General features: G+C 39.4%; 1 protein-coding gene and 1 long non-coding RNA gene across 8 annotated transcripts in view; one reads left to right on the top strand and one right to left on the bottom strand.

Annotated features, from left to right (window-relative positions):
• The window catches only part of CNTN6 (contactin 6), a 251,908-nt gene that overhangs the window by 28,136 nt on the left and 198,960 nt on the right, over positions 1-24,812 (bottom strand). For all 7 annotated transcript variants that reach the window (XM_019755810.2, XM_019755809.2, XM_019755811.2 and 4 more), the window contains one exon: positions 9,261-9,388. In XM_019755810.2, the coding sequence (XP_019611369.2) occupies positions 9,261-9,388 (128 nt within the window). The remainder of the gene's footprint in view (positions 1-9,260; positions 9,389-24,812) is intronic.
• On the top strand, positions 2,907-7,973 carry LOC141567143 (uncharacterized). Its single transcript, XR_012489542.1, has 3 exons — positions 2,907-3,939; positions 7,180-7,298; positions 7,661-7,973. It is a non-coding gene; the product is annotated as an uncharacterized LOC141567143 (long non-coding RNA).

Genomic DNA, 24,812 nt, shown 5'->3' with positions numbered 1-24,812 from the left:
CTGCTTTCATTTGTTTAAATCTATGGCAAATATTTCTTTAAATATTGCTCATGTCTCATTTTCGTTCTCACCTCTCCAGATTTTGAGGAACTACATTTTTACATATGTGAGAACCTTTCACCACATCTCACATATCCCGTATGTTCTTTTATGTCTTTGCCATTGTATTTTTCTCTCCATGTTGCAGTCGGGATATTTTCTACTCACACATCCTCCCCTTTAGCGATCCTCTTCTCTGCTATACCTAATCTGGTATTAAAGCAATCCACTTTTTCTTAATTTTACCTTTTGTGTTTTGCCGTTCTAGGACTTCCAATTGACTTTTAATAAATAGCATTTTTCTTCTTAAATTCTTTATCTTGTCATCTATTTTTGGAACATATTAATCACAAATATCTTAAAACCCTTGTTTAATAACTTTCATATTCCTATCATCTGTGACCTGCGCTATTGCCTGATTTTTCTCTGGGTTTGGTCATCGGTCCTGGCTCCAGCTACCCCTGCTAACATTTTATTGAATGCCAGACACTGTGGATTAGAATATAAATGTTTTTACTTTATTATATTTTCCCCAGGTAGACTTACTTTTTCAAAGAGGCAGTTGACAAACAACCAAATCTACTTAGGAACTGATATGAATTGAGTCTGAATCGCAGTCATTTTAAGTACTGGCCAATTTTGTTCTGTTTTTATTATTAGGACATAGTCCTTCAGGTGTCTTAATTCAAGGATGAGTTGTTCAGCAGGCCTCATTCTACATGGCTTATTATGAGCCCAAATGTTCATCTTCCTTGCACTGTGAGACAACCAACTGTCTGCTTTCTGTTTGGTTTCTTGTATTTCTTATTTATACAGCTCAGGAACTGGTACGTTTCTGGAGGAGAAGAACACTGGGAAGTGTTGGGCTCACCCATCTGTTTTTTGTGGGGTTTTTTCTCCAGAAAAATTGTCCCTCGTGTTGCAAACACCTTGGTTATTCTCATAATTCCTTCCTTCAAACTTCTATTTTTATTTAAAATTATAAAAATACCTTAAAGTATTCATGGTTGATAGTGGAGTGGTGTGACGCTGCTGTAGTAGAGCTACTTCAGCTTGTCAGGACAGAAGTTTCCCCAATATTATTAATATTCAATACTAGACTGTGTGTACAGTTGGAAAATGGAGGCCATTTATCAGCAGAAGATACTGATGATAGCTTGGACAGCATGATAGTTGATGTCAGTTGGAGAAAGATGAGCATGACTTTGGACAGAAGTAGAGACCCATGTCTTGTAACCTCAAGCTCTGAGGGCACTGGCTGCTGGGCCTTTGCTCTCCAGGCAGGAAACCAGAGATGGGGGATGAGGGGCAGTTATCCCAGGGATTTGATGAGCCTAAGAGAAAAGACCTAAATACAATGTCCTTAAGAGTTTCCCAAGGAAATATCCAAGCCCCTGGGTCATCTTAGTGTGAAGTCCAATAGTTCAATAAGACACCCACACTTGATCAGAGCTTTCCGTAAGATTTTGGCACCCCACCCTTAAATAGGAGCAAAAAACTAAGATTCATGAAATATCTTTGTACATCTTTTACTGAAAAACAGGTATTAAGACAAAAAAGAAGAGACAATGCAGGAAAAATAAAAGATAAAAGAAAAACTGTCAGCAATATTTTCAGAGAGAGAAAAATAAGAGTAAATTATTATAGAAAGGGACAGTGAGAAAATAAAAGGACACAACATTTTTAAAAATAGCAAAAACAAAAATTAAACAGAATGTCCGAAAGTTGAGAAAATCTCCCAGAAGGTAGAGCAGAAAAGCTATAAAATGGATTCTAGGAGAGAGAAATAAACACATTATCTATTATCTATCTATCTATCATCTATCTATAACATATATACATGTATATAAACTATATCTAAACATATAAAATATAATAAACCACACACAAGTAGATAGATTCATATATACATACCTACAGACAGACAGATAGAAATAGACTGGAGTAGCAGTTTAGGAAATCTCACTTTTAAAAATAATATATCAGAAGAGGAAATGGAGTGAATTATTAAATGGTTCAGAAAAGTCTTCCAGGACTAGGAAGGATGAGTCCCCAGGATGATAAAATGCAGCAAATACTCAGTCTAAAGGCTGAAAACAGACTTGCCCATCAGCACGCAATAGCGGGACAACTAGTAAAAAGGACTTGTAGAGAGAGAGAGGGAAGATGTCACAAACAGCAGATCAGGACTCAAAATGGTTTCCGCTCTCAGAGCAGAGTTGCACCTCCAAATTTCTGAGGAATCATGATTGCCAATGTAGACTTCTATTTTCAACTAAATCATGAATCCAATATAAGTGTAGAAGATATTTCAAACATGAAAGATCTTAAAAAACAAACAAACAAACAAAAAAAACAACTTGCATCTCTTTTGAATTCTTTCTCAAAACCCCAATGGAAGGTACATTCTACCAAAATGCATGCATGTGTCAGACAGAAAAACGCACCGGCATTTAGGCCATGGGGTTCCACCCATAAGGGCAGGCTTATGTTGAGGGGAGGCAACTGAGACAAAACTGAGGACTGAATTAATGGCAAGGCCAGAGAAAACTAAGCAAACAAACCAAACAAGAAAATTACTAACTCTGGGGAAAGCAGACACAGGAAAATCAAAGCTGATAACTCTGAAATAAACCTTGCGCGGAGAAGACAGCCAAGGCAATCGGTGCGATGGTGTCTGATTCTCTCCCTCAAGCAAGCCAGCAATGGAGGAATCGCTAGATTTTATGTAGTATTCTCGTCCTCTTCGTACACATAGTTGTATAAGACTAGGATGTTTTATGTCCCCTTAGCCAAGTGCAAGATTATCTGCCCGGACACGTGTCTGACAGATTAAAATCTACGCGGGGCTCTGGGTACATGTTCCCCCACAGGCTGAGCACACGCACGTCACCGCACAAAGTGATCATCGCCAGTACCTCCCAGTCCACCTGCACGTGCTGTTACCCATTCATCTTCCACTTCAATATGTAAATGACTTAGAACAAATCTTAAAACTGTACCCAAAACCCCAGGGTAAAGGAAACAAAGGAAGGGCCAGTCTAAAGAAAGCGACTGTCTAAAATTGGAGTTGTCTAAATGAGAAAACATGTCTAAGTATCATGCAAGGAAACACTAGAAGGTCCCAGCTAGTAACCATGTGGAGTAAGCCCAGAGCTTCTCTAGTAACAAACTATAAAGCAGGGCCTGCCATCTATTTAAAAGAGCACACACTGTGGGATCTGCTCAATGGCGTCTACGTGCCAGCTGCTCTCGTTCAGAGCTGGTAATGCACAGTCGGCCATGACGACCTGGGGCTTCATGATTCTATTGCTCAGACACAGGCAGCATTTGCTCAGACAGCCCTCCCCATAACTTGATGCTGGGCTGTAGTAAAACATGGGGTGAAGCCTTCTGTAGTTTCATGGGGAAGGGAATTAGGGAAGTTTATTTCCACTGGTAGGAGACTAGAAAGAGGATGTTTTCTTCAGAACATTTACGGGGGTGAGGGGAGACAAGATGAGAAAGCAGAAGCCAGCAGAGGGAACTGGGGTGAGTTTGAGTCATGTGATTTTTCCCCCCTCATCCTCCACTGCCCACAACTACATTCCTCTCTGGGGCCTGAAAGAATTTGCTTCCTGGAGTCTGAGGGTCCACATACCAGAAGTGGAGCTTGTGTCTGAGGGTCTTTTCCATAGTAATGACACACATTATTCCTAAAACATAGTCCTGGAGCCTAAGTGACCAGTTTGCTTGGTTAGGAGCAGAGTCTGTGAGAGCACAGAAGCCTAACTATTTCTTTGAGCATCAGAATGGAGTCCAGGACAGAGGGCTGACCTTCCAACTCCTAACCACGTCCTCAGCGCACACGTGTGTACAGCTTCGACGGGAAACTGAAGACAAAAGCACGTGCAGTTCAAGGTAGCTTTTATTGTACAGACTGAACCGACTGCTGGCTAGATTTTTGTTTTGTTTCTTTTTAGTAAGAAACAGGAAGTGGATAGCTAATGGTTTATGCCAAGTGATGGAAGAGAGATGGCAGTCTGTACTGTGTGATTGTAAGTGTGTGAAATGGATGGAGGAAAAAATCATAAGAGTGGGATGGGGACAGGAATGGATTGAGAAGGGTCAGAGGGAGAGTTCTGAAGGAAATGTCTTATATCTTGGGACAGTTTTGCATTACACAGGTGTACGTATGCTCCAAACATAAACTAAGATTTATGCATTTCATGATATATAAAGTTTACCTTAAAGGAAAAAGAGTATAAGCAAATTTTAATCTTTATTTAAGGAATGAAAGCTGAAGTATTTACGGGGAAGTACTACTGTCTGCAAGTATATTTTTATCCCTCTGGACTTAATCAGTGTCATGTGAAAGTGTCTCTTGCAGTTATTGTGACATGAATGTACCAGAGGGTCAAAAAGAAGGAAAGGAAAGTTCTACCGCATACTGACACAGGGATCTTGGGCAAGTAGTTTTAGTCATCTGTGCCTCAGTGTACCCTGTGTAAGTGGAGACAGTGATTATCTGCTTTGAAGTGTTGTTCAGTAGACGATGCATAGAAAGCACCCATCACACTGCCTGGGACAGAGGACACACTCAAGAAATGGGAGTTAATGATGAGAACAACAAAGAAGACGACCTCCGCGATCTCGTGCTCATCGGTAAAAGAGCTAGTGATCTGATTCCAGCCTGTGCTTTGCACCACTTGGCAGGTGGTGCAGACGCATGTGTCTGGTCTCCTTCCCATGGAATAAACCTTAGCTATGCACCCCTCTGCATATTAAAAATAAACAAAACAAAACAGAACTTTAGCCAGTCATAGGTTTGATCTGTTCAGGAAAGACTATCTTGAACAATTAAAAAAAAAAAAATGGTGCAAACCTATGATGCATTAATACCTGTCTTTTACGTTATACAATATATAATTAACAAAACAAAACAAAACAAACAAACAAACAAAACAGCTGCTTAACATCCCTGGAAATTTTATCTGACTGACATGTGCTACATTTTTAAAAGACTATGAACTAAATTGTTATGAAGACCAAAATAACACTGACATCCCTCTGTTTCACAAATGAATGTTTTTTGTTTGTTTTCACATTTTACTTGATGATATTGTGGAATTCAGTTCTCAAGAATTCACTCAGCATTACTTTCAATATTAGAAGGGAAAAGATAATTTCATTTTTAGCCAGTATAAAAATTCACTGTACATGTTTTTACCTTAAAATTGTTTCTGTTAATTTTTTAAATCAAAGTCTTTGCTCTATTAAAATGCTTTAAATCATTGTTTGCAGAAAATTGGGGTGTAGAATTACACATTTGGGGGAAAACATTAGCAATACTAGGAGATTTCTCTGTCGTGCTGTTTTCAACTATTACAAGATGTCGGGTGAATTCCAACATGTGTCGTCATTTTTGGGAAATTGTATTTGTGGTCAATTCGATAAAGCTGGGCTTATCAATAAATCTGGGCTCAACACTCAAATCCTTGCAACTGTCTTTTAAAGACACAAAGCCTCCAATTATCTACCTATCTGGGCATTTCTCTTAGCAAATGTGAAACCTTATTAGTGCACACCCTCTTTCTGCTGGAGAAAATGGAGAGGCTACTCTCTCTGCTGGTATAATAAAGACTCTATCACAAAGAATAAACAAGTAAATGAACAGCAATAAACTTAATTTGCACATTAGATATGCTTTTCCAAGTTCCAACATTTCAGTTGAAAATAATGCTGAAGCAATGAGGCCTATAATTGAACATCCAAAACTTCTCCAGTGGGGAAACAAAAACAAATGTTGCCTGCAAACAAGATCATTTTTATAGCCTGCTGTTACTCTGCTTTTTAATAATTTTCCAAATGCCAGATCAAATAATTTCCCTTGTTATGTGATTTTCATATACCTCTTAGTGTATGTCACACTGTAATTTTAACCCACGTCCTCCAAAATGAAAACACTTAAGCTCTCTTCCCTGTGGACTCCGCATCCCTCAATTACGCAGAGTGTCTTCTGAGGCCTGGCACGGCCGGTGCTAATTGTGCTCTCAATGTCTGAATGGAAAACTGCATCTCCTGTTGCATGAGTGAAAGAGAAATAGACATACAATGCCGATAACTTCAGAATTCTCTTAACACAGATAAGCCCTATCAGCTGAAAAACTAAGCTGGAAAATATCTCACTCTTGTAACTACTATCTTTTTACATGCTATCTAGCAACATTTCTTGCATGACTGAGGCTGATAAGGATATTCAAAGAGAGATGATTGTTTTATCAGCTTTACGGAAATTTCTCATTAGCTCCTTACCACCCTATTACCAGTAAGGTCACTCACTATACCCTGATTTTGGGTTGAGAAACAAAATTATATTTGACTCTGTAATGACAATCAGATGAGCATTATAGATGAGCAAAGACATACACACACACGCACACACGAAACCTTTTTTAACAAACAACCGGATGGCTATACTCTTACAGTCAAGAAAATGGTTGAATCAATGCATGCTATTGTTGTTATTATAATTCTGTCTCAGATTAAAACTTCGGCTTTGTAGGTTGTAAAATAATAATTCTGTGGCAGCCATACCTCTGACTTGCCTCCATGAGCGGGAATTGCAGTCACAGCCTCATTAAGAGGGTGTGATGATCACAGTCTTTGCTTAGGCCTGGATTTGCATAGCAATCCCATGCAAATGACCTGGTCTTCATGCAAACGGAAGGCGCCTCCTGCTTCTGTATGAGCCTCCTCTGGCCTGTACTGAAAACACCACCAGAACTCTGGTTCTGCCAAAAAGTCTTCAGGGTTTTCACAGAGCTTCGTATTTGAAACCTCTGGCAGAGTGGGCATTCAGTCTATTAGAAATACACAACTACAAACACTTATAGTGGGAAAGTGAGAGCATTTATGTAGAAGCTGATTCTTTTCCTTTGAAGCTCATTTATTGCAAATTGGTCTAAGCTTAAACCCTGAAACACTGAAAACTTTCAGGTTTTAGAGCAAGGAAGTCAGGATGGAAATTATCCTTGTGAACTGAGGGCTGTAAGATGAGATCTTTTCACTTAATCAACAACTATTTATTGAACACATACACTTCCCAGGACTGTTCCAGGATTTGTGATATCCCTGCTTTCATTATGCTCCTTTTTACAGGAAAGGAAAGACAGAGAAGGAAACCATGGACACAAATGTGTGAAAGGTAGTTTGTAAAAAGATGAAATGTGCTACAGAAGAAGAAAGCGTGGAAATGATTAAGGTGACCAGGAATGCAGGTGGGGATAATTTTGTTTCAATAGTCCTAGCAAAGAACACCAGAAATAAACAAAAATATAAGTCAGTGCTTCTTTAAAAAACAAACAAACAAAAAAAACTAAACAATCTTAGTTACTTTCTTACTTGTAGAGAGAGTAAAGTACCTGGGGATGGCAGTGCATTTTATGGAAAATCCCAAATATAGATCAACATGTTTCCATCCTAAGAATTAGGAACTCATCTAGCAAAACAGAGGGCTGTGCTGCCTGTGCATCGGAATATCCGATCGCTGCCTCGGGACCTAAGCGCAGCCCTGGCCCTGAGTTTCTCATGCTTATGTGAGTCTTGTCTTATTTTTCTCCCAATAATTACTAATGGACAGCATCGTGATGCCAAAGGCTCAAGAAACATTTGAGGAAGAGACTATTCATCAGCTCAGCCTACCCAGGAATTATTTTTTTTCTTCATCTCTGGTGAAAGGACCCTGATCATTGTATATTAGCAACCAAACCATTGGTCCAGTTCTACAGAGACTTTCGTTGAGAAAACTCATTGCTACTCCTGATGTCTTCTTTCCTTCATATTTCATATTTGAATTCCCCTCGATTTGTCTGTACTTGGAGAAACGAACTGCGACGATATTTTCTCCTCCACCCTATTTTAAAGTTTTGCTGAAATAAAATGAATGCAAGCCACCTGTCCCTTCTTAATTTGAAATAAGGTGATAAATCTCTCTCTCTTTTTGTCTTAATGGACGTGTTATTTCTTCAAACATAAAGCATTCACACTTGTCAGTATCTGGGTATTACCAAAAAATTTCTGGAGAAACGCCGTATCATTAAATATAGCTACAGCACATTTCTTGAGACATTAAGTCCATTTCTGTCTTAAAAATCTGATAACAATACAATCTTAAGGAAGTGAAGTTTGTCAAAATGCACCATACCAGTTGGATTTTGACACGAGTCTATCAGTCACATTTCCCTGAGTGTTTCAGACAATCGCCGCCATAATGGATGAGACAAAATTGGCAGAAATATCTTCCAGGGATAAAGGTGGGTGCTTATTTTCCTTGAGACATTTTAAAGGGTAGTTAAGTATAGCAGCTAACTACTTTTTTATTGAATACATTTATTTTTAATAGAAATGATGATAAAGCACCAATTGCCAAATTTAATAATTTCAGCTGAATTAGCTGCTCATACTTCTTTAGCAAGATAGTCATTTAATCATCCAGGAGGCCAGGAAATACTAGAAGTGACACGCCTCCCAGTAAACATGCTGGTATTATGAGCCAAGGTTCAATAAAGGATCAGATGGGGCATAACCACTTGTAACACTGATTACGTCCCTTGGTGGTTTATATAGGGACATTTAGAGTGACACTAGTTTAAAAGTCTAAAGAACAGAGTATGCAGTCTTGTCAGCCCAGACTGTGTGATATTATCTGTTCATATAACAATGACTCATAGGGACACTAATATTTTCATTTTTTTCTCTTTGAAAAACATTGCTTAGTAAAATATGTGCAAGACAGTCTGCATTTCACCAGTTGCGTACTAGAGTTCTGTAAATAAATGAACTGATTATGTACTTGGCAGCCTTCTAGGCAGGTAAAGATTTCATACAAAATGAGTGTCTGAAGGAAACTGAACCAACAAAAATATTATCTGTTGACCTTACCAAACTGTCCACCACCCCTCCCCAACCCTGCACTGAGGCATTTGTGAAAATTCCGATACTTTCGGTGCAGCTTTTAATTCTACTACCCGCTGACAGCATTTTGACTGCCGAAGCGTTCCCACTGCCCTGCTATCCCGCTGGCGACGAGCACATGTTAGTGAGAAGGGACATGGCTCGTAAACACACTGTGAAATCCAGCATTTCCCATGCACAGCATGACGCAGGCCTGATGCCGTGAGGCTCGGGTATGCATACGTTTCTCCCGTGTTCATTAGGCACAAATGAAGAGGATGGAATACCTTTGACGACCAGGCTGCCGGTGTTCCTGGCAACACCAAACTGATTCGTAGCGATGCAAGTGTAGGATCCCGCATCTGACCTGCTCACGTTTTGTATCTTAAGGCTGCCGTCCTCCAAGAGAAACACTCTAAAGGAAAATACATAATTAACAGAAAATACGTAAGGCTCTTTAAAACGGACAAGTCTTAACCATGTACTTCCATTTTAAGTCATGACTAAAACCATGGGTGTGTTTGATAATATGCGTGCATTCCTTTCCTAGTGTTCCATTCTAAATGGTCAGCAATCTCAGAATCCACATATGAGAATAAATGCTATTTGCTTTTATGCTGATGCACTATTGATAATTATCATACCATAACCTGAATTAGCATTCTTAGTTTCAATGCACTTTAGAAATCACATGCCTGCTTGAGGCTACAATGCCCATTTGCCTAATTTAATAACATATGTGACTATTTACTGTGCATTTTGAAAAGTCCACTCCCCGACGCAACTAAACTTGGCGTTGGAGAAAGGCAAGCCAGTTTCACACAGTTTAGTCCTTGTCTTATTTAGCACCCCCTCCCGCATTAAGCAGCCAACCCCCTCAAAAGGGGCTGGAAGTAGAAAAAAGAATAAAGGCTTCATTAATCAGACTGACTTAAATGTTCCCATAATGCATGCAGGCACAGAGCACAGGATGGACAGATAGTTACTGAAGAAGTTCCAATCTTTCACAAAATGATTATTATTATATTTTCTCTGAAAATCAGAAACAGTCAAAAGCAAACATCAGAATGCTGTTGTAACTGGGGGAAACCCCAAGATTAGCTTCTTGACAATATCACCATCAAATGTTCATGAGGAGACAAAGAAATGGAAGAACCAAAGCATCTGCCCAGTTTTATGTCTTATAAATTGAGCCATCTTTTAAAAACACATCTGTAAAAACACTAGTGGGTAGTCAGGATTGTACAAAAACAAGTGATGAAAAGTAATTTTTAATGCTAACAGTTTTAAAGGAAGGAAAGGCAAGACAATTGGTAGGCACGTCACATCCATTAACAATAATGAAACAGTGTTTGTTGCATTGCAAATGTATTATTGTTTCTCATATGTGTGTATTACATGGAATGTAGCTAATACAATTAATTACCCAATTTGAAACACAGAGAATATCAGTCAACTACAATTTGTATAAAACGAGCTACTGATGCTGGGTTTATCATTAGCCAGTGCTTCCACATTCTGTCATGAAGTGACTGGAAGGGGCACATCTGGGTTTAGAATGGTCCGTGGCACATATTCAGAATTCTTTTTAAAAATCATTATCTTGGAGTAGTTCCCAACAGCAGACATTTGCTATCTTATTTAATTTCTAAAATGTCTAGTTTCTCGATCTCAATTTACATTCACAATGAAATCAGACCATAATTGACAGTAACAAAGCTATTCTCCTGGGCAGCACATTTCTAACTCAATACAATTATTTATCTGATTTCATTAGAAGAGGTCAATGTGAGAAGCATTTGGGTGCATTATCGACCTTTAGAATTTAGGAATAACTCAGAATTTTCAGCAACAGAAAACATTAAAATTTTGGCTAATAAACCATTTTAAATTATTTTAAAAATATATCTGCTGATATCTAAATGCCATCAGACACATTTCCCAGCTAGTAATGCTAATGTTTATATGTCATAGTTTTTCACTTAACTCTTAGAAAGGGACTATTTGTGTTAACAGTGGTTTAATATTACCCTGAATCTATCACCCTTTTTAGGCTTATAGTCCTTGTTCAATAATGTTTGTTAATTTAAATTAAAATTGTTATCATCGAAACTGATTATTTCTTTTGAAATTTTAATCAGTCACTGGCTATTTCTCAAGTGCCTACCACTATTCAAAATACTGAGAAGGCAGACTTACTGAGAAAATATGAAATCAGCCCAAGACCAAACAGCTAATAAGCCTTAGAGAATGGATGGGAAGTTATATTTGATTATTGCTAGCTCCCTTGCCCTTTCCAAAACCATTGCTTTTACTTCCTTGCAGGAAACTAATTCTACATGTTAACGATGATGTTCAAGAGCTTGCTGCTGAGTCATCATTAACTGTCCTTAACATAGTCTGATGTGTGTGCTTCTCAAAATGTGGTCTCATGCCAGACTGTGCATTTTAGCAAGAGACCCACGGATCGACGTGCACGGTAAAGTTTGAGAAGCAATGGTCAATTCAGAACAATTCAGAATCAAACTTCAGTCTGTAAAGATTATCTTTATTTCTAAGTAAGAATCTGCCTTGTTTTCCTAAGGGTAATGTGTAAAAATGTATAAAAGAATAAAAAAGTTAGATTTAAATGATTTAGGAAAGTAACCAAACTAGTAAACACACTGATTTATCATTCATTAAAAACAGATAATTAAAAAATAATTCTCCCATTGACTTAGGATATAGAAACCAGATATTTAACAATAACTAGAAAGTCTATCACATGATAAGAAACATGAATATTTCAACGTGTCATTTATTGTTTTTTCATTAATGAGGTGTTAAAATATAGTAAGAGAACTTTGTGACAATGTTGACGGAATCAAACCATCTAATCATAGCCCTAATTTTATGCATCAGAATCAAACAAAAGTATTTTTAAAAATGAGAATTTCCAGTTCTGTCACATACCAAACCTGGCTTAGCAGAAATGATTTAAAAAAATCAAACTAAGATCAAATTGTACAAAGCAATTTACATTTTCAGATAAGGAAGAATGCACATGTAAAAATTAACTGGAACATTTTAATTGATGGTTTTGGTAATCCATAGAGCAAAATAAAGACTGAGTTTTTTCTATCTTTCTTTTGAAATATTCTAAAAGATACTTTAAATGGTATCTGGAAGGTAGAAAGGGACATATTAATAAAATATGTTAAAATATTCTATCTTTATTCCATTTAAGCTCCCCTGGCATTTAAAAACAAAACATGGTGACAGGTGTAGATAAGCTTGGCTATCTGAAAAAATGGGAAAGCATTCTGGTGATAAAAATGGAGATTTGCATGAACAATTAGGGAATAGAATATAGTTATAGGGAAAAAAGCAGGAGACAATAAAATGATTGATTACATATAATATATATTTATATTTGGATTGAATGCTGAGACTATACTGCTAATAGACAATAGGTCATAAAATCATCTATGGAAATATGTGCATACCGATGAATATGGAAAAACTTCCAAAATTTCAAAGGCAATTTAAATGCATGATTGGAAATGGGGCAATGCTAAGACTTTTTTTTTCCTTCTTAATTTATTCAACAAATATTTACTAAATACCTGCTGTGTTGAAGGCACATGTTAGATATGACAATAGGGACGTGGGAACTAAACCATGTTAACGCCAAGGATGCTGCTTTCCATGATAAAATTCACTGCTCAGTTCTCGGCAGGGTAGGGACTATTACTGTGATCTCACCCTGTACAGTCCCTCTACTGAGTGTACAGTAAGTGGCAGCTCATCGGATCTGTAAGTCACACCGCGGGGCTCATCCCCACTGCACAATCAGGACACTGAGGGCTAGACAGAAGCTATCATTGACTCAAGGTACCCCCTCCCCAGGTGGTGCGGGGTCACGACTCTAAGCATGTCTTTCGCTCTAGACCAGGAAGCAAGTGCTGCTTCCAGTTCCCAGAGCCCCCACCCATCCCCACCATGGGATGGCACATCTGTGTGTGCGCACGAAGGGGAATCTCCTCAGGTTCTTAGTGTTTCTGAGATCGTAAAGGTGAGTTTGATGTCCTGCTGTTGGAGTGTTTTAACCATAAACACTTTAACCTGTGAGGTAATGATGATGGCAACACGAATACCGAGGATTATTTTTCTACTTCTCTTACGCCAGCCTATGAAGTCATGGCTTTCTTAGCAGAGTAGGTAGAACATGGGGGTGGGGTCAAATTGCTCAGGACTGAATCTGAGCTCCACACTTAATATTTGTCGAGCTGGGGCCAAGTCACTGCACAGTGCAGGTCGCTGGCTTTCTGTGACATGGGACACGTGTATTACCGCAACACAGAGTGGTCAGGAGTAAATGACAGAAGCTGTTACAAGTGCTTCGCTCTCTGCCTGACTCCTAGTTAGCTGTCAACAGATCGGTTTGTAATGAACCAGTTTCTTGTCCAGCCAGAGAATGAATGGGACCTGAGAGGTATGTGCAAGGCATTTTGAAAGGAGACTAATGCCAGCAAGACTGTCCACAGCTCTGTGTCACTGCTCAGGACCCCTGTGGAGTCCACACAACTTGCTGTCTGTGTCTGCGGTACTTTCTCCTCCCAGTCGGCAGTGTTCTCATTTTTATTTTGGGGATGATACTAGGGCTGACACGAGAATTAAATTAATCAAATGCCAGCGATTAATTTTAGTCTTATTCTTGGCTGACACCAGTGTGTGACCATCGCCCTCCTCCAGGGCTCAGACTAGTACTTTCGACTCTCACTTTGGTTCTTATTCATGTTTGGCGTCTTCAAACCCTGTGTCTGGCTGAACTCAGCAGCACATTTGTGGCTTTAATTAGCTCATGGCTAGCGGTCCCTGAGCTTGGGTGTCACTGAGCTCTGATACCTGCCTTCTGGGCTCTGCGTGTTTCCTCTGTAACTCTCCCACTATGGTCACTTCACAGTTCAGTGACAATATTCTTCCTCTCAAATCTCTAGGCTCAAATACCCACCGAATCAGAATATTTCAACTGTTTACACAATTGAATAAAAAAATTTTTCCCAAATTACCAAAGGTTAGTATTCTATCTATAGGTTAAAATGTTCTGTAAAAAAAATTGGTAGTTACAAAATAGTCACAAGAATGTAAAGTACAGCATGGGGACTATAACCAATAATATGGTAATGACTGCATATGGTATCAGGTAGGTACTAGACTAATCGAGGGATCACTTCATAAATTATATAAGTGTCTAACCACTGTACTGTACACTTCAAGCTGATATAAAATCATATTGAATAAAAAATAAGATGTTGTGTAAAAATTAGAATTTCCGGACGTTTACATGTGTAGCTGTAGTGTGACCGTTCAGCAATAGAAACATTAATAGTTAACATTTGTAATGTACGACACTATTCCTCTAATTTCATTCTGAGCATGAAAAGGTAGAATTTCAGAAGTGCAAGCTGTGCCTGGCAGTCAAGTGACACTGGTAAATTTCATAGTGGAATCATAAAATAGAACATGTAGAAAACTGAGCCACCAACATATGTAAACATTTCGAGGTTAACTGATAAGTTCAAGGCAGAGTGACTGAATATACGACATCTCAGTCTTCCCACTGTCGGAGTGCGAGGAGCACACAAGGAAAACAAAGGAACAGACGCCTGGCCCGTCTGCATGATTTCCCACCATTCTTACCACTGGATGTGCCACTGTGACGAGAACACCAGGAAGACAGACGACCACATCAAATGGACTCGTAGGACTCCTTCCCCTGGAACACGTATGTCAAATTTTGTGTGATTCTAAGGATCTACTTAAAGACGAATGTGAGGTATCTTTCCCTTGCTTTCCTGACGTGTATGTAATGCCTGTTCATCATAAACTTCACAAATACAATAGTGATTAGCATTCATGACTACTTTATCACTACAAATAATTGGATAAATATCCAGGCTTAATTGATTGACATATAGAAAACGGATCTACATATGTAGATTCCAAATTGTGATTAGAAAATGAGGAAGACTCTGATTGTTTTGTTTGATAATATCACAAAGTTTGAGGACTTGGAGATTAGTACTAGCTAAATTTCTTGAAGTAAGAAAAATTAGGACATTGGGCAATTACAATTTCTGAAACTAGAGCAATCCTGCTATTTTTACAGTTAGATTATTAACTGGAGTACTGCTTCCAGTTTTGTCTAAAGATAATACTATAGACCATGAAATTTTAATTGACTGTCTAATTTTACTGATTTCTAGAAAATGTAAAATAAATTGGATTAGAAAAAGTTAGATAAGAAATAAAAAAGTGTGTATAAATTTTGACTCTTCACAATTTAGGTTTTAGGTAAAATGTCCCACTGGAATCCATTTTAGCTCAAACACTGATATTACATTTTAGTAATTTTAGCACCTGATTATCATAGTTAATAGGCATATCAGTGCTAACCTCAGTGTCACTTAATACGCTATCATTTAAAAATTCCTTATTTAACAAGCTACAAAAAAATGACAGATATGATCTACAAATAAGTAAATACCGAAGCTTGCTTATTTAAATCAAAATAAAAGTTCTCCTTTCATGGAAATAACATTAGATGGCTCTAATGGCAACTAGCCACAGAAAATATCTCACACTTCTGGCTGTGACTTAATCAATGAATTGATGAAAACCTCTTTTGCCATTGAGATCATCAGAGTAGTAAGAACCCAAAATAGATAACTCAGTAAAAGAGACGAGAGAGAGAGAGAGAGAGAGAGAGAGAGAGAGAGAGAGAGAGAGAAATGAAGTGCTATCTCAAGAGAGATAATTGAATGGGCCACAGAAAATCAAAATCCAGCCTCGCTAAGTGACTCAGACCATCCGCAGTAAAGCACAATACACTTAGAATCTTGAATCAGTTCTAAACAAGAGGAAACATATGAACATATGCCAGGAAATTCAAACATACACACACACACAAAAAAAAAAAAAAAAAATAGGGAAGAAATTCTTAAATATGTTATTCATCTTCTTTGTTCATCTTCTGGGAAAGACCACAGATAGTGTCTTCAGGAAACTGTCCTGTAAGTCCCAAACAGGAAGCATGTTCAGAATTTGCACGTCTTCTTTAGAGGGCGTCCTTCACGGATCTGTCAGATGAAAGCCCGGACTCTGCCCTACGGGTCCAGAAGAGGCTCTGCAGCTGAGCTGCTCACCTGAGTCCCGCCCATCCTCCTACGCCTGTGTTGACTGCCAGCTACTGTTTCAGACACACGCTATGTATCCCCTCAGGTTCTCTTAGTGCCATCATCTGTCAAAGGACCCCACAGTGCAACCCCACCGGCAAAAGGATAGCCAGAGAGATAAGTCCCTTTTTGTTTCCAAGCAGCTTCTGTCTGGAGACAGTTTATGTGGCTGAGTGAGCCCAGATGCCCAAGTGCCAGCTGGGTGACTCTGTGGCTTAAAGTGAGTCGGTGGCCAGTGCAACAAAACCAGGTCCTCAGGCTTCCAATCTTTTCCTGTTCACGCTTCGCCTTGTTTCCTAGGGAACCTGGGCTAAGGCAGGCAGCCTTCTCTGTGATACCTCTCCTCCTGATCGCTGCAATCCACAGTATCCCCCCCTCCAATGTGAAAGATTACTTATGTTTTCCACATCAATAAAACTAATATGTGGGGAGGATTAATAATTAATCATTTAACCACAGCCAGCACGCCGTCTTCTGATCCTGAGTCAGTGTTTTTTGTTGTGTTTTTTGTTACTGAATCATTATCTGAATCATTATGCTGCCTTGTATATTTTTTTAGCGCAGTTTTAGGTTCTTAGCAACGTTGAGAGACTGGTACAGAGATTCCCATATACCCCGCCCCCACATGCACAGCCTCCCCCACTGTCATCATTCCCACCAGATGGTACATTTGTTACACTGAGAACCTACACTGACACGTCAGTCACCCAAATAGCACCGAGTACCTCAGGGTTCACCCTTGCTGTTGTACGTTCTGAGTTTGGAAAATGTATAATAGCATCTATCCATCATTACAGTGTCATCCAGCATTTTCATTGCCCTAAAATCCTCTATGTTCCACCTATGCAGCTTCCCCACCCCCAATCCTTGGTGACAACTGGGATTTTTACTTCTCCACAGTTTTGCCTGTTCCAGAATGTCATATAGTAGGACTCATGCCGCATGCAGCCTTTTCAGACTGGCTTCTGTCACTTAGTCATATGCAGCTAAGTTTCCTCCATGTCTTTTCATGGCTTGAGAGCTCATTTGTTTTTAGCTCTGAATAATATTCCATGGTCTGGATGGACCAGTTTATTTATCTTTCACCTACAGAAGGGCGTTTTGGCTGCTTCCAGCTTTTGACAATTAGGAATAAACTGCTATAAATACTCATGTACAGGTTTGGTGTGGATCTGTGTCTTCAACTCCTTTAGGTAAATACCAAAGAGGGCGATTGGTGGATCATATAGTAAGAGTATGTTTAGTTTCATAAGAAATTACCAAATTGACTTCCAAAGAGGCTGCACCATTTGCATTCCTACCAGCGATGAATGAGAGTTCCAGTTGCTCCACGTCCTCACCAGCATTTGGTGTCGTCAGTCTGGATTTGGGCCATTCTGATAGGTGTTGTTCTAATTCTCATTTCCCTGATGACCTATGATGTGGAACATCTTTTCATAGGTTCATTTGCCAGCCTTGTGTCTTTTTTGATGAGGTATCTATTAAGGTCTTTGGCTTACTTTTCAATGGAGTTTTCTTACCATCAAATTTGAAGGGCTCCTTGTGTATTTTAGATAATAGTCCTTTATTGGATGTGTCTTTTGCAAATATTTTCTCGCAATGTGTGGCTTACTTTTCTGTTGACATTGTCTTTCACAGAGCAGAACGTTTTAGTTTTAATTTTAATGAAATCTAGCTTATCGTGCCTTTCTTTCATGGATCTGCCTTTGTTGTTGTATCTAAACATCATCACCATACCCAAGGTGGTCTAGGTTTTCTCCTCTGTTATCTTCTGGGAGTTTTACTGTTTTATGTTTTATTTTTAAGTTTTTGATCCAGTTTAAGTTAATTTCTGAGGCATGTGCACATCCAATTGTTTCAGCCATATTTGTTGAAAAGACCATCTTGGCTCCATTGTGTTGCCTTCACTCCTTTGTCATAATTTTCTTTTGAAATAAGTCTTCACTCTCTGAATAGGCAAAGTTTTTGAGGGGTTTTGAGACCACAGACTGTAGTCAGCCTACTTTTGCTTTGTGTCCCAGCTCCCCTTTTGGCTGTGTTACTTTGGGAGTACCTGCTTGATTTTTATGCAAATTTTACATATAAAATGGGGATAACAGTAGCAATAACAACATCAGTTTGTTTTGAGAATTAAAAAATATATTAAAAATGCTGAGCATAAGTCTCGAGGGTAAAGAGTGCCTTCAACATGGTAGCTATCAATCTTTATTCCTTTGTATTCCCGAAGAATACAGGCAATTCGTAGGTACTTAATAAATGTGTATCTTCTGATTGTATCTACTCCAAAATCTTTGGCTTTTTCTTTCTAGGTCTGGATATATGTTTATAACTATTATCAGTAAATTCAGTGAGTGAACAGAAAGTCATTTAGTCAAATAACCTCTTTCTGTAAAAGTACAAGATAGCTAGTATGAACTAAGTGGTTATTTAGCTACATGACTTTTCCACTAGGTTGGCTACGCCATGTGACATAGTATAAGCATGAGGTGAAGAAGTGCGTTTAAATCAGTGTTACTGAGGATAAGACTTGCATGTACGGAGCACATCTTAATTACTCTTTTGTAAACTTCCAATCACGAAACAAAAGGTCCAATAAAATCCATAACAACATTGTTTTAATTATGTTATCATAGACCTGTTTGGGGGCAGGGGGTGTTCCTTAGTATGTGATTGGTTCACAGAAATACAGCAATCATATTTATAGTATTTTCTCATTCTCTGTCCGAGCTCCAGACAAATAATTGTGTTTCTGTTGTCTCTTGTGTTAAGTTGCATTAAGCAGAGTGCTTAAACGTATCTGTGTAGTGGGGGGTGAGGGGTTAGGAAAGTGAACAAAAATGGAAACCTATGTGAAGTGGCAAATCAAACTGCTAGCACAAATCAATTCAATTTTGTTGTTTGGTCAGAAAGTAAGTTCTTCTCAGGTGCCTGAGGAAACAGAGACATGTGTGGGTGCCTCTAATTTGTCCTTTCTCACCACTCGCAACACACTAGAGGAATATATATTTTAAACAGATGAAATAGCTGAAGATATGCTTCCAATGAAGAGATTAGTCAAAGATGATTTGGGGGCATCCGGCAGCTAATCCAAGGGTTTAACTAGCCAAGGACTGTGCAGAGGTGTTACATGGAGACTAGCAATTGACTCAATTTATAATTTACATGGAAATAATCACGTTACTGCTGGCAGTGTCTCATTTTTTTTGTTTTAATCCGTGGTTTCAGCAATTGTACTTTATGGGTAATTACTGGTGTAAACAACCAAATGTTTCAAAGTTCAGTTTCTAGTTCAAGTGTCCTAAACTCCAAAGCAGAAAGCAGACATCAGATATTCAGACCTCAGAATTCATCAAAAAGTGACTCCTTGTTTAACATACACAAATAATTCAAGCACCAGCTTTGTAGTGGCTGACATGCAACACAAACACAGACTCAGGGTGACTGAATTATGACACAAATTAGGAGACGGCAGATGAGAGCAGTTGCTAAATAACATAATTATTTGGTGCCATGATGTGTCTTTATTCCAAAGGCATGCCAGAGTGTGCTGTTAGGCTGATTACCATAAAATGTTGAGAAAATGTGATTTAACATTAACAAAACAGCATCAGATGGAAAGCTTAGCTAAATTAATCCAATGAAAGAGGCCTAACAGGAATATTGAGTTGTTTCGTAGAAGAGAAAGATAAAGAAAAGTCTCCATTTGCAGCAGTATTTTCGGATGCTGAGAAAATACAAAGAGGAATTAATACAGATGCATATGCTAGCATGCCTTGCAGGCCAAGCAAATCAAAAGAAAAGATAGGAAATTATAAAGTTGGCAAAGGACAAAAATTTGTGAACACAGGACTTAGAAGAAGTTTTTAAAAAGTGTGCCCCAAAGTAACTAGGGGAGAACTGAGTGGAGAAACGGTGGGAGAGGGGGGAGCCTGGACACCACGAGGGCGTGCTGGCTTCTCTCTATACCTTTATGATGATACCTCCTGTGCGATTTCCTCAGGGTTTTGACATTTGGCCAACGTGAAGTTTTAACTGCAGTATACTTTGAGATAGACAAGATTCAAACACAGCCAGATGACCCCAAACTATGAACTTTGTCCCTGAGGTCCTGGGTGCTCTGAGGTCTAAAGAGTGATGGAGTTGGGCGGTAATGTTAATGATGACTACCCCGTTCACTCCAGGTCTGCAATTTGGCGATTTCAGAATGTACCTATCTGGGAAATGCTTTGCCCTACTGTTTGGAAGGTGGTAGTGAAAGTGATGGATGCTAGTGGGCTTTCCAAGTTGTAAGAGTCTGTACAACTAAGCTCACAACTGCGGCTGAGCGTGGGGGCCAGCGTGGATGGCATTCCTTGTCTGCTAGCTCTAATGCTCTCTTCTTAATTATAATACATAATTTTGTGTTTAGATCAAGTCCTTTATGGAGCTTAGGGAGTTGATCATTGTTGATTGAATTTGCATATCTATATGTCACCAAAAATTACATTGTATGTTTCATTCAAAATCCAGTCATTTGAGTATCCTGGATGCAGGATGCGAAGTCCCCAAGAGGACTCACTTATTTTATCTTATTGATATGAATTGACTTCCTCTATCAGTATTCTGACAACATATAGCTGTATTCTATGCCTTTTGTTGGTATAAAAATGGTTTAACTACATATGTCACTGTTTTTAGTCTAAGTAAAAAAACAAGGATGAAATAATGTGTAGAATCTGACGGTCTGCCTTTAGCTGCACAGATGGGTTCTACGGTACATGAAAGTCCTATATTGTGAAGTTTAAGATTACACATGGCTTTGGAGTCAGGGCTTCCTGGAATTGGAAGCTGTTGTATCATTTATTTAAAAATATAAATAAATAATAATCCCCTCATGGATATCATGTAACACCAAGAAATGACGTATCTAACATCTTAGCACACTACGTTCATGCCAGGTACTCTGTGAATGGAAATTATTATTAATTAATGATTATTATTAGTATTATTAGTATTATTATATGATGCGACTCAGGGTCAAGTGTGAGAAGAAAAGATTTCTGGCTGTATTTGTTAACTTAATCTGAGATAGAATGAAAGTGTATGTAGGTAAGTATATCTAAGCAACCCTTTAGTAATCAGAGTCAACCGAGTCAACTAGTAACCAGATTCACAAAATGATCTGAGTGTGCACTTCAAGGAATCATGGGGAAAATGTATCATGTGTTGAAGGGAAGTCTACGTGACCTTTGAACTGACACTGATTATGAAACTGACTATGGAGTAAGTAGCCACATGACACACCTGTTCCTCCCACCTTCCTCTTCTGGGAAAAATTCTCTTGTGTGAGTTTAGGCGCGTGCAACCTGCTGAGGCCTCTCTGGACTCCTGTGAGCCGAGTTCCTGAATGTCCTCAATCTTCTTTCTGTGGTGACATGTGCCTCTGCACTGCAGCTGTTGACCTGTCTGCCTCCCCACGAGACTGAGCTCATTCCAATTTATAAACCCAGAATGTTTCACAGGGACTGTCAAATTGGTTTGCAACTGTGCTTATAAATAAATGAGTAGTTCGACAAGTCATACTTGAGAATCAGATTTGTCACTCCAAATCAGCGGTTCTCAAACTGGGCTCTCAGGAGACCTCGGGGATTCTTGGGGCACACCAGGGGCGGGTGTTGAGTGGGGCTCTGGTTCTCTCTCCTGAACACGGGCCAGGCTGGCTAAATTTAAACTGTCATGAAATGGGAGCTTGCATTAATTTCACTGGGAAAAATTTAAAAAGTTCCACTGTGCAAAAAAAATATGAAACTAAACAGAAATTGGAAAATAACAACCAGTGACTAAAACACTGCTCTAACAAACCCACTCTTCATTTTGAAGAGATTAACAAGACTGACTTCCACACAATAGGAATGGCTTTCATTTTTTCAGCTGGGTCATAATGGATATCAAGACAGCAATTCAATTTCTATCTATTTACTCCTATCTATTTATTTCCACCATGCCCTCCAGCATCAGCAAGAAGGTGTGGGTAGAACCACGTACCTGTCCAGCAACCATTTTCTTTCTAAGTAAGGAGCATTTTACTGTAAGCATATCAAGTAATCACTTCTTTGCTCAAAAGTCAAACCAAGAACAAAAAAAGGTTATTTGTACACATTGCACTAATTACTGACCTTTTCTGCCTATATAGTTATTGCTGTTGAATATCTATGTAAACTTTGGAAGATATAAATGTCACTCAGAAATTATCAGAAAGCACTCAAGTAATCGGACACCATTCTAGGCAAATTGTTTTCATATTTTCCAAAACTAAGTGAACTGAGGACTTCCATAGTGACATAGATGAGGAGCAGAGCATTTTGTATAGGAAGTAAAATTCTGGAGGAAAAAGAGATGAAATGAAGTTTCAATTCTTTAAGTAACATGTCTGTACCAATCCAGTGTGTGGGTGACATTCAATAGCCTCATCTTCTCTTGGGAGTGGAGAGTGTGGGTTTATAGAAACACTGGTTCCTCAGCCCCGCTTCATTCCTGCTGACAACATCTTGGGCATGGCCCTGGGATCTGTATTTTTCACCAGGTTCTTACATGTGATCAACCTTGAAACCTACCGATAGAGCTATGAGCTCAGGGCATGAGCTTACACACTTCTGGTGTAGGGTACAGGACAGGAACCTATAAGGTCCATGTATTGAGGAACTTCTGTGCTCTGTCATACTCGCCCTTGGTTGAAAGTGACAGGGCATTATTACCCATCATTAAACATTTTAAATATGGTCTACAGCAATAGTCGTCTAACCCAAGACAGCGGTGTGAAACAGCACACCAGCCGGGCAGGCGGGCGTTAAAGGCAGGCTTTCCATCTTTAGTGACCGGCTGGTAGGTGGTTCTGCACGCATTGTGCTAAAGGGGCACTGATCCTGACCTGGAGAGGCCAGTGGGATAAAGGAAGGAGGGTGGGATGGCAAGAGGGGGAAATGAGGGCGAGACTGATAGGGGTACATGCAGGACCTGAGCTTGTTACATCTCTGGTGACAGAGGCATGACTCTCAGATGGCTCCTGACACCTTCCGCATGTACACCCTGGGAAAGGCTCACCATGACAAAGCTCTCAGGAGTTGAGCATGAACAATTTAAAATTTTATTACAAAGAGGGAGCACAGAAGGGAAGATGGCATAAGCCTGGCATTATACAGACTGTCATTCTTCCTTAAACATGGGGACATATGGTTCATTTGCCTGTTTGATACTCATGCTACCTGATGTACTAAGCACTATTACATTAAGTAGTTGGTGACACAAAATAAAATTAGGTTTATTTGCTTGTTCCATTAGGAAACCCTGAGGAGGAGAAAGGGTAGAGCAGCTTGTTTACCATTTGCTTCGTTCTGACTAAAGCTGCATTGAAAAGGTGTGTGTGTGTGTGTGTGTGTGTGTGTGTGTGTGTGTGTCTGTCTGTCTTTTATTAAGACTGAGTATTTGGGGGCAAAGTTAGAAGAAAAAGACACAGTGATGATTTATAAAGCAGATATTGAAAGACACTTAGAGCAGGGTCGAACTGGAAGGGGGCATCATATAATGGGCTCTGTCACACCCAGGCCGCCAGACCCTCCTTGGCTGCTGCCCCATCTGGCATGATGTGTAAGAAAAGTCCCTGGGAGACAACACAGTGGGGGCTCAATGCTGGGCAACAGGTTCTGTAACTAAGGGAACTACTTTGTCCAGGTAGTTTAGCAATGAGCAGATTGAAGCCAAACTAATTTTCATTCTGTTCCCTTTCTGTGTCACTGTGATAAGGGCTTTCAGATAGCTCCTCCCAAGGGCACCTTTTTACCCATGAAAAGAAGAAAGATCGAGGGATTGGCTCAATACCTATTGGTTGTCTCTTGGCACAGAGAATGCCCTGTCCCTCCCTCTCATCCTTCTTCTCCTCATCTCTGCTTCCGCTCTCCACAGTTCCCTGCCATCTTTGAAAACCCCCGTCCTGTCCCCACAGTGGACCACTATGGCTAAGAGGCATGTGTCTGTTGGAGTGCCACACAGGTGGAAGTAGAGTGGACCCACCAAATTTGGGCTTGAAGACAAAAATACTGAGTAAGCATCACTATTAGATACCATGCTACCTAGTGGGCTCCCACATTCCCACAAGGTACATGCATTTGGCCAAGGGCTCTGAGCCACACAGGGTTTAATGGTATCATTGTTGTAAAACAAAGCATACAAAATCCGTGATTGGAGAAGCTCTGTCTGTAACTAGGTTCATTTCCATCTCCATCATCTCTATCTCCATCTCTATCATCTCCATCTCTGTCATCTCCATCATCTCCATCTCTCTGTCTCCATCTCTATCTCAATCTCCATCTCTATCATCTCCGTCTCCATCTTCATCTCCATCTCCATCTGAGCCCCAGTGAGTAGAGGTAATGGAATTGGTCCCCAGCATCTAGCAACCTTCTTACTCCGAGTATGTGGACTATGTTCACATTCTGAGGGGTGGAATCTCTGGGTGAGTTTGATTCTTGAATTTCAAAATGTCTGTGCATTTAGCTCTTTGACATACTGAGGTAAAAGTGGTACAAACAAAGCCTGTGACAACTATGTTTCTCAGAAAGGTATCTGAAGTCGAAAAAGGTTGTACTT

The sequence above is a fragment of the Rhinolophus sinicus genome, linkage group LG10, assembly GCF_036562045.2.
Source record: "Rhinolophus sinicus isolate RSC01 linkage group LG10, ASM3656204v1, whole genome shotgun sequence".
NCBI lineage: Eukaryota > Metazoa > Chordata > Mammalia > Chiroptera > Rhinolophidae > Rhinolophus > Rhinolophus sinicus.
The sequence above is the reverse complement of the archived record's forward strand: the minus strand, read 5'-3'. Positions and strand labels throughout refer to the sequence as shown.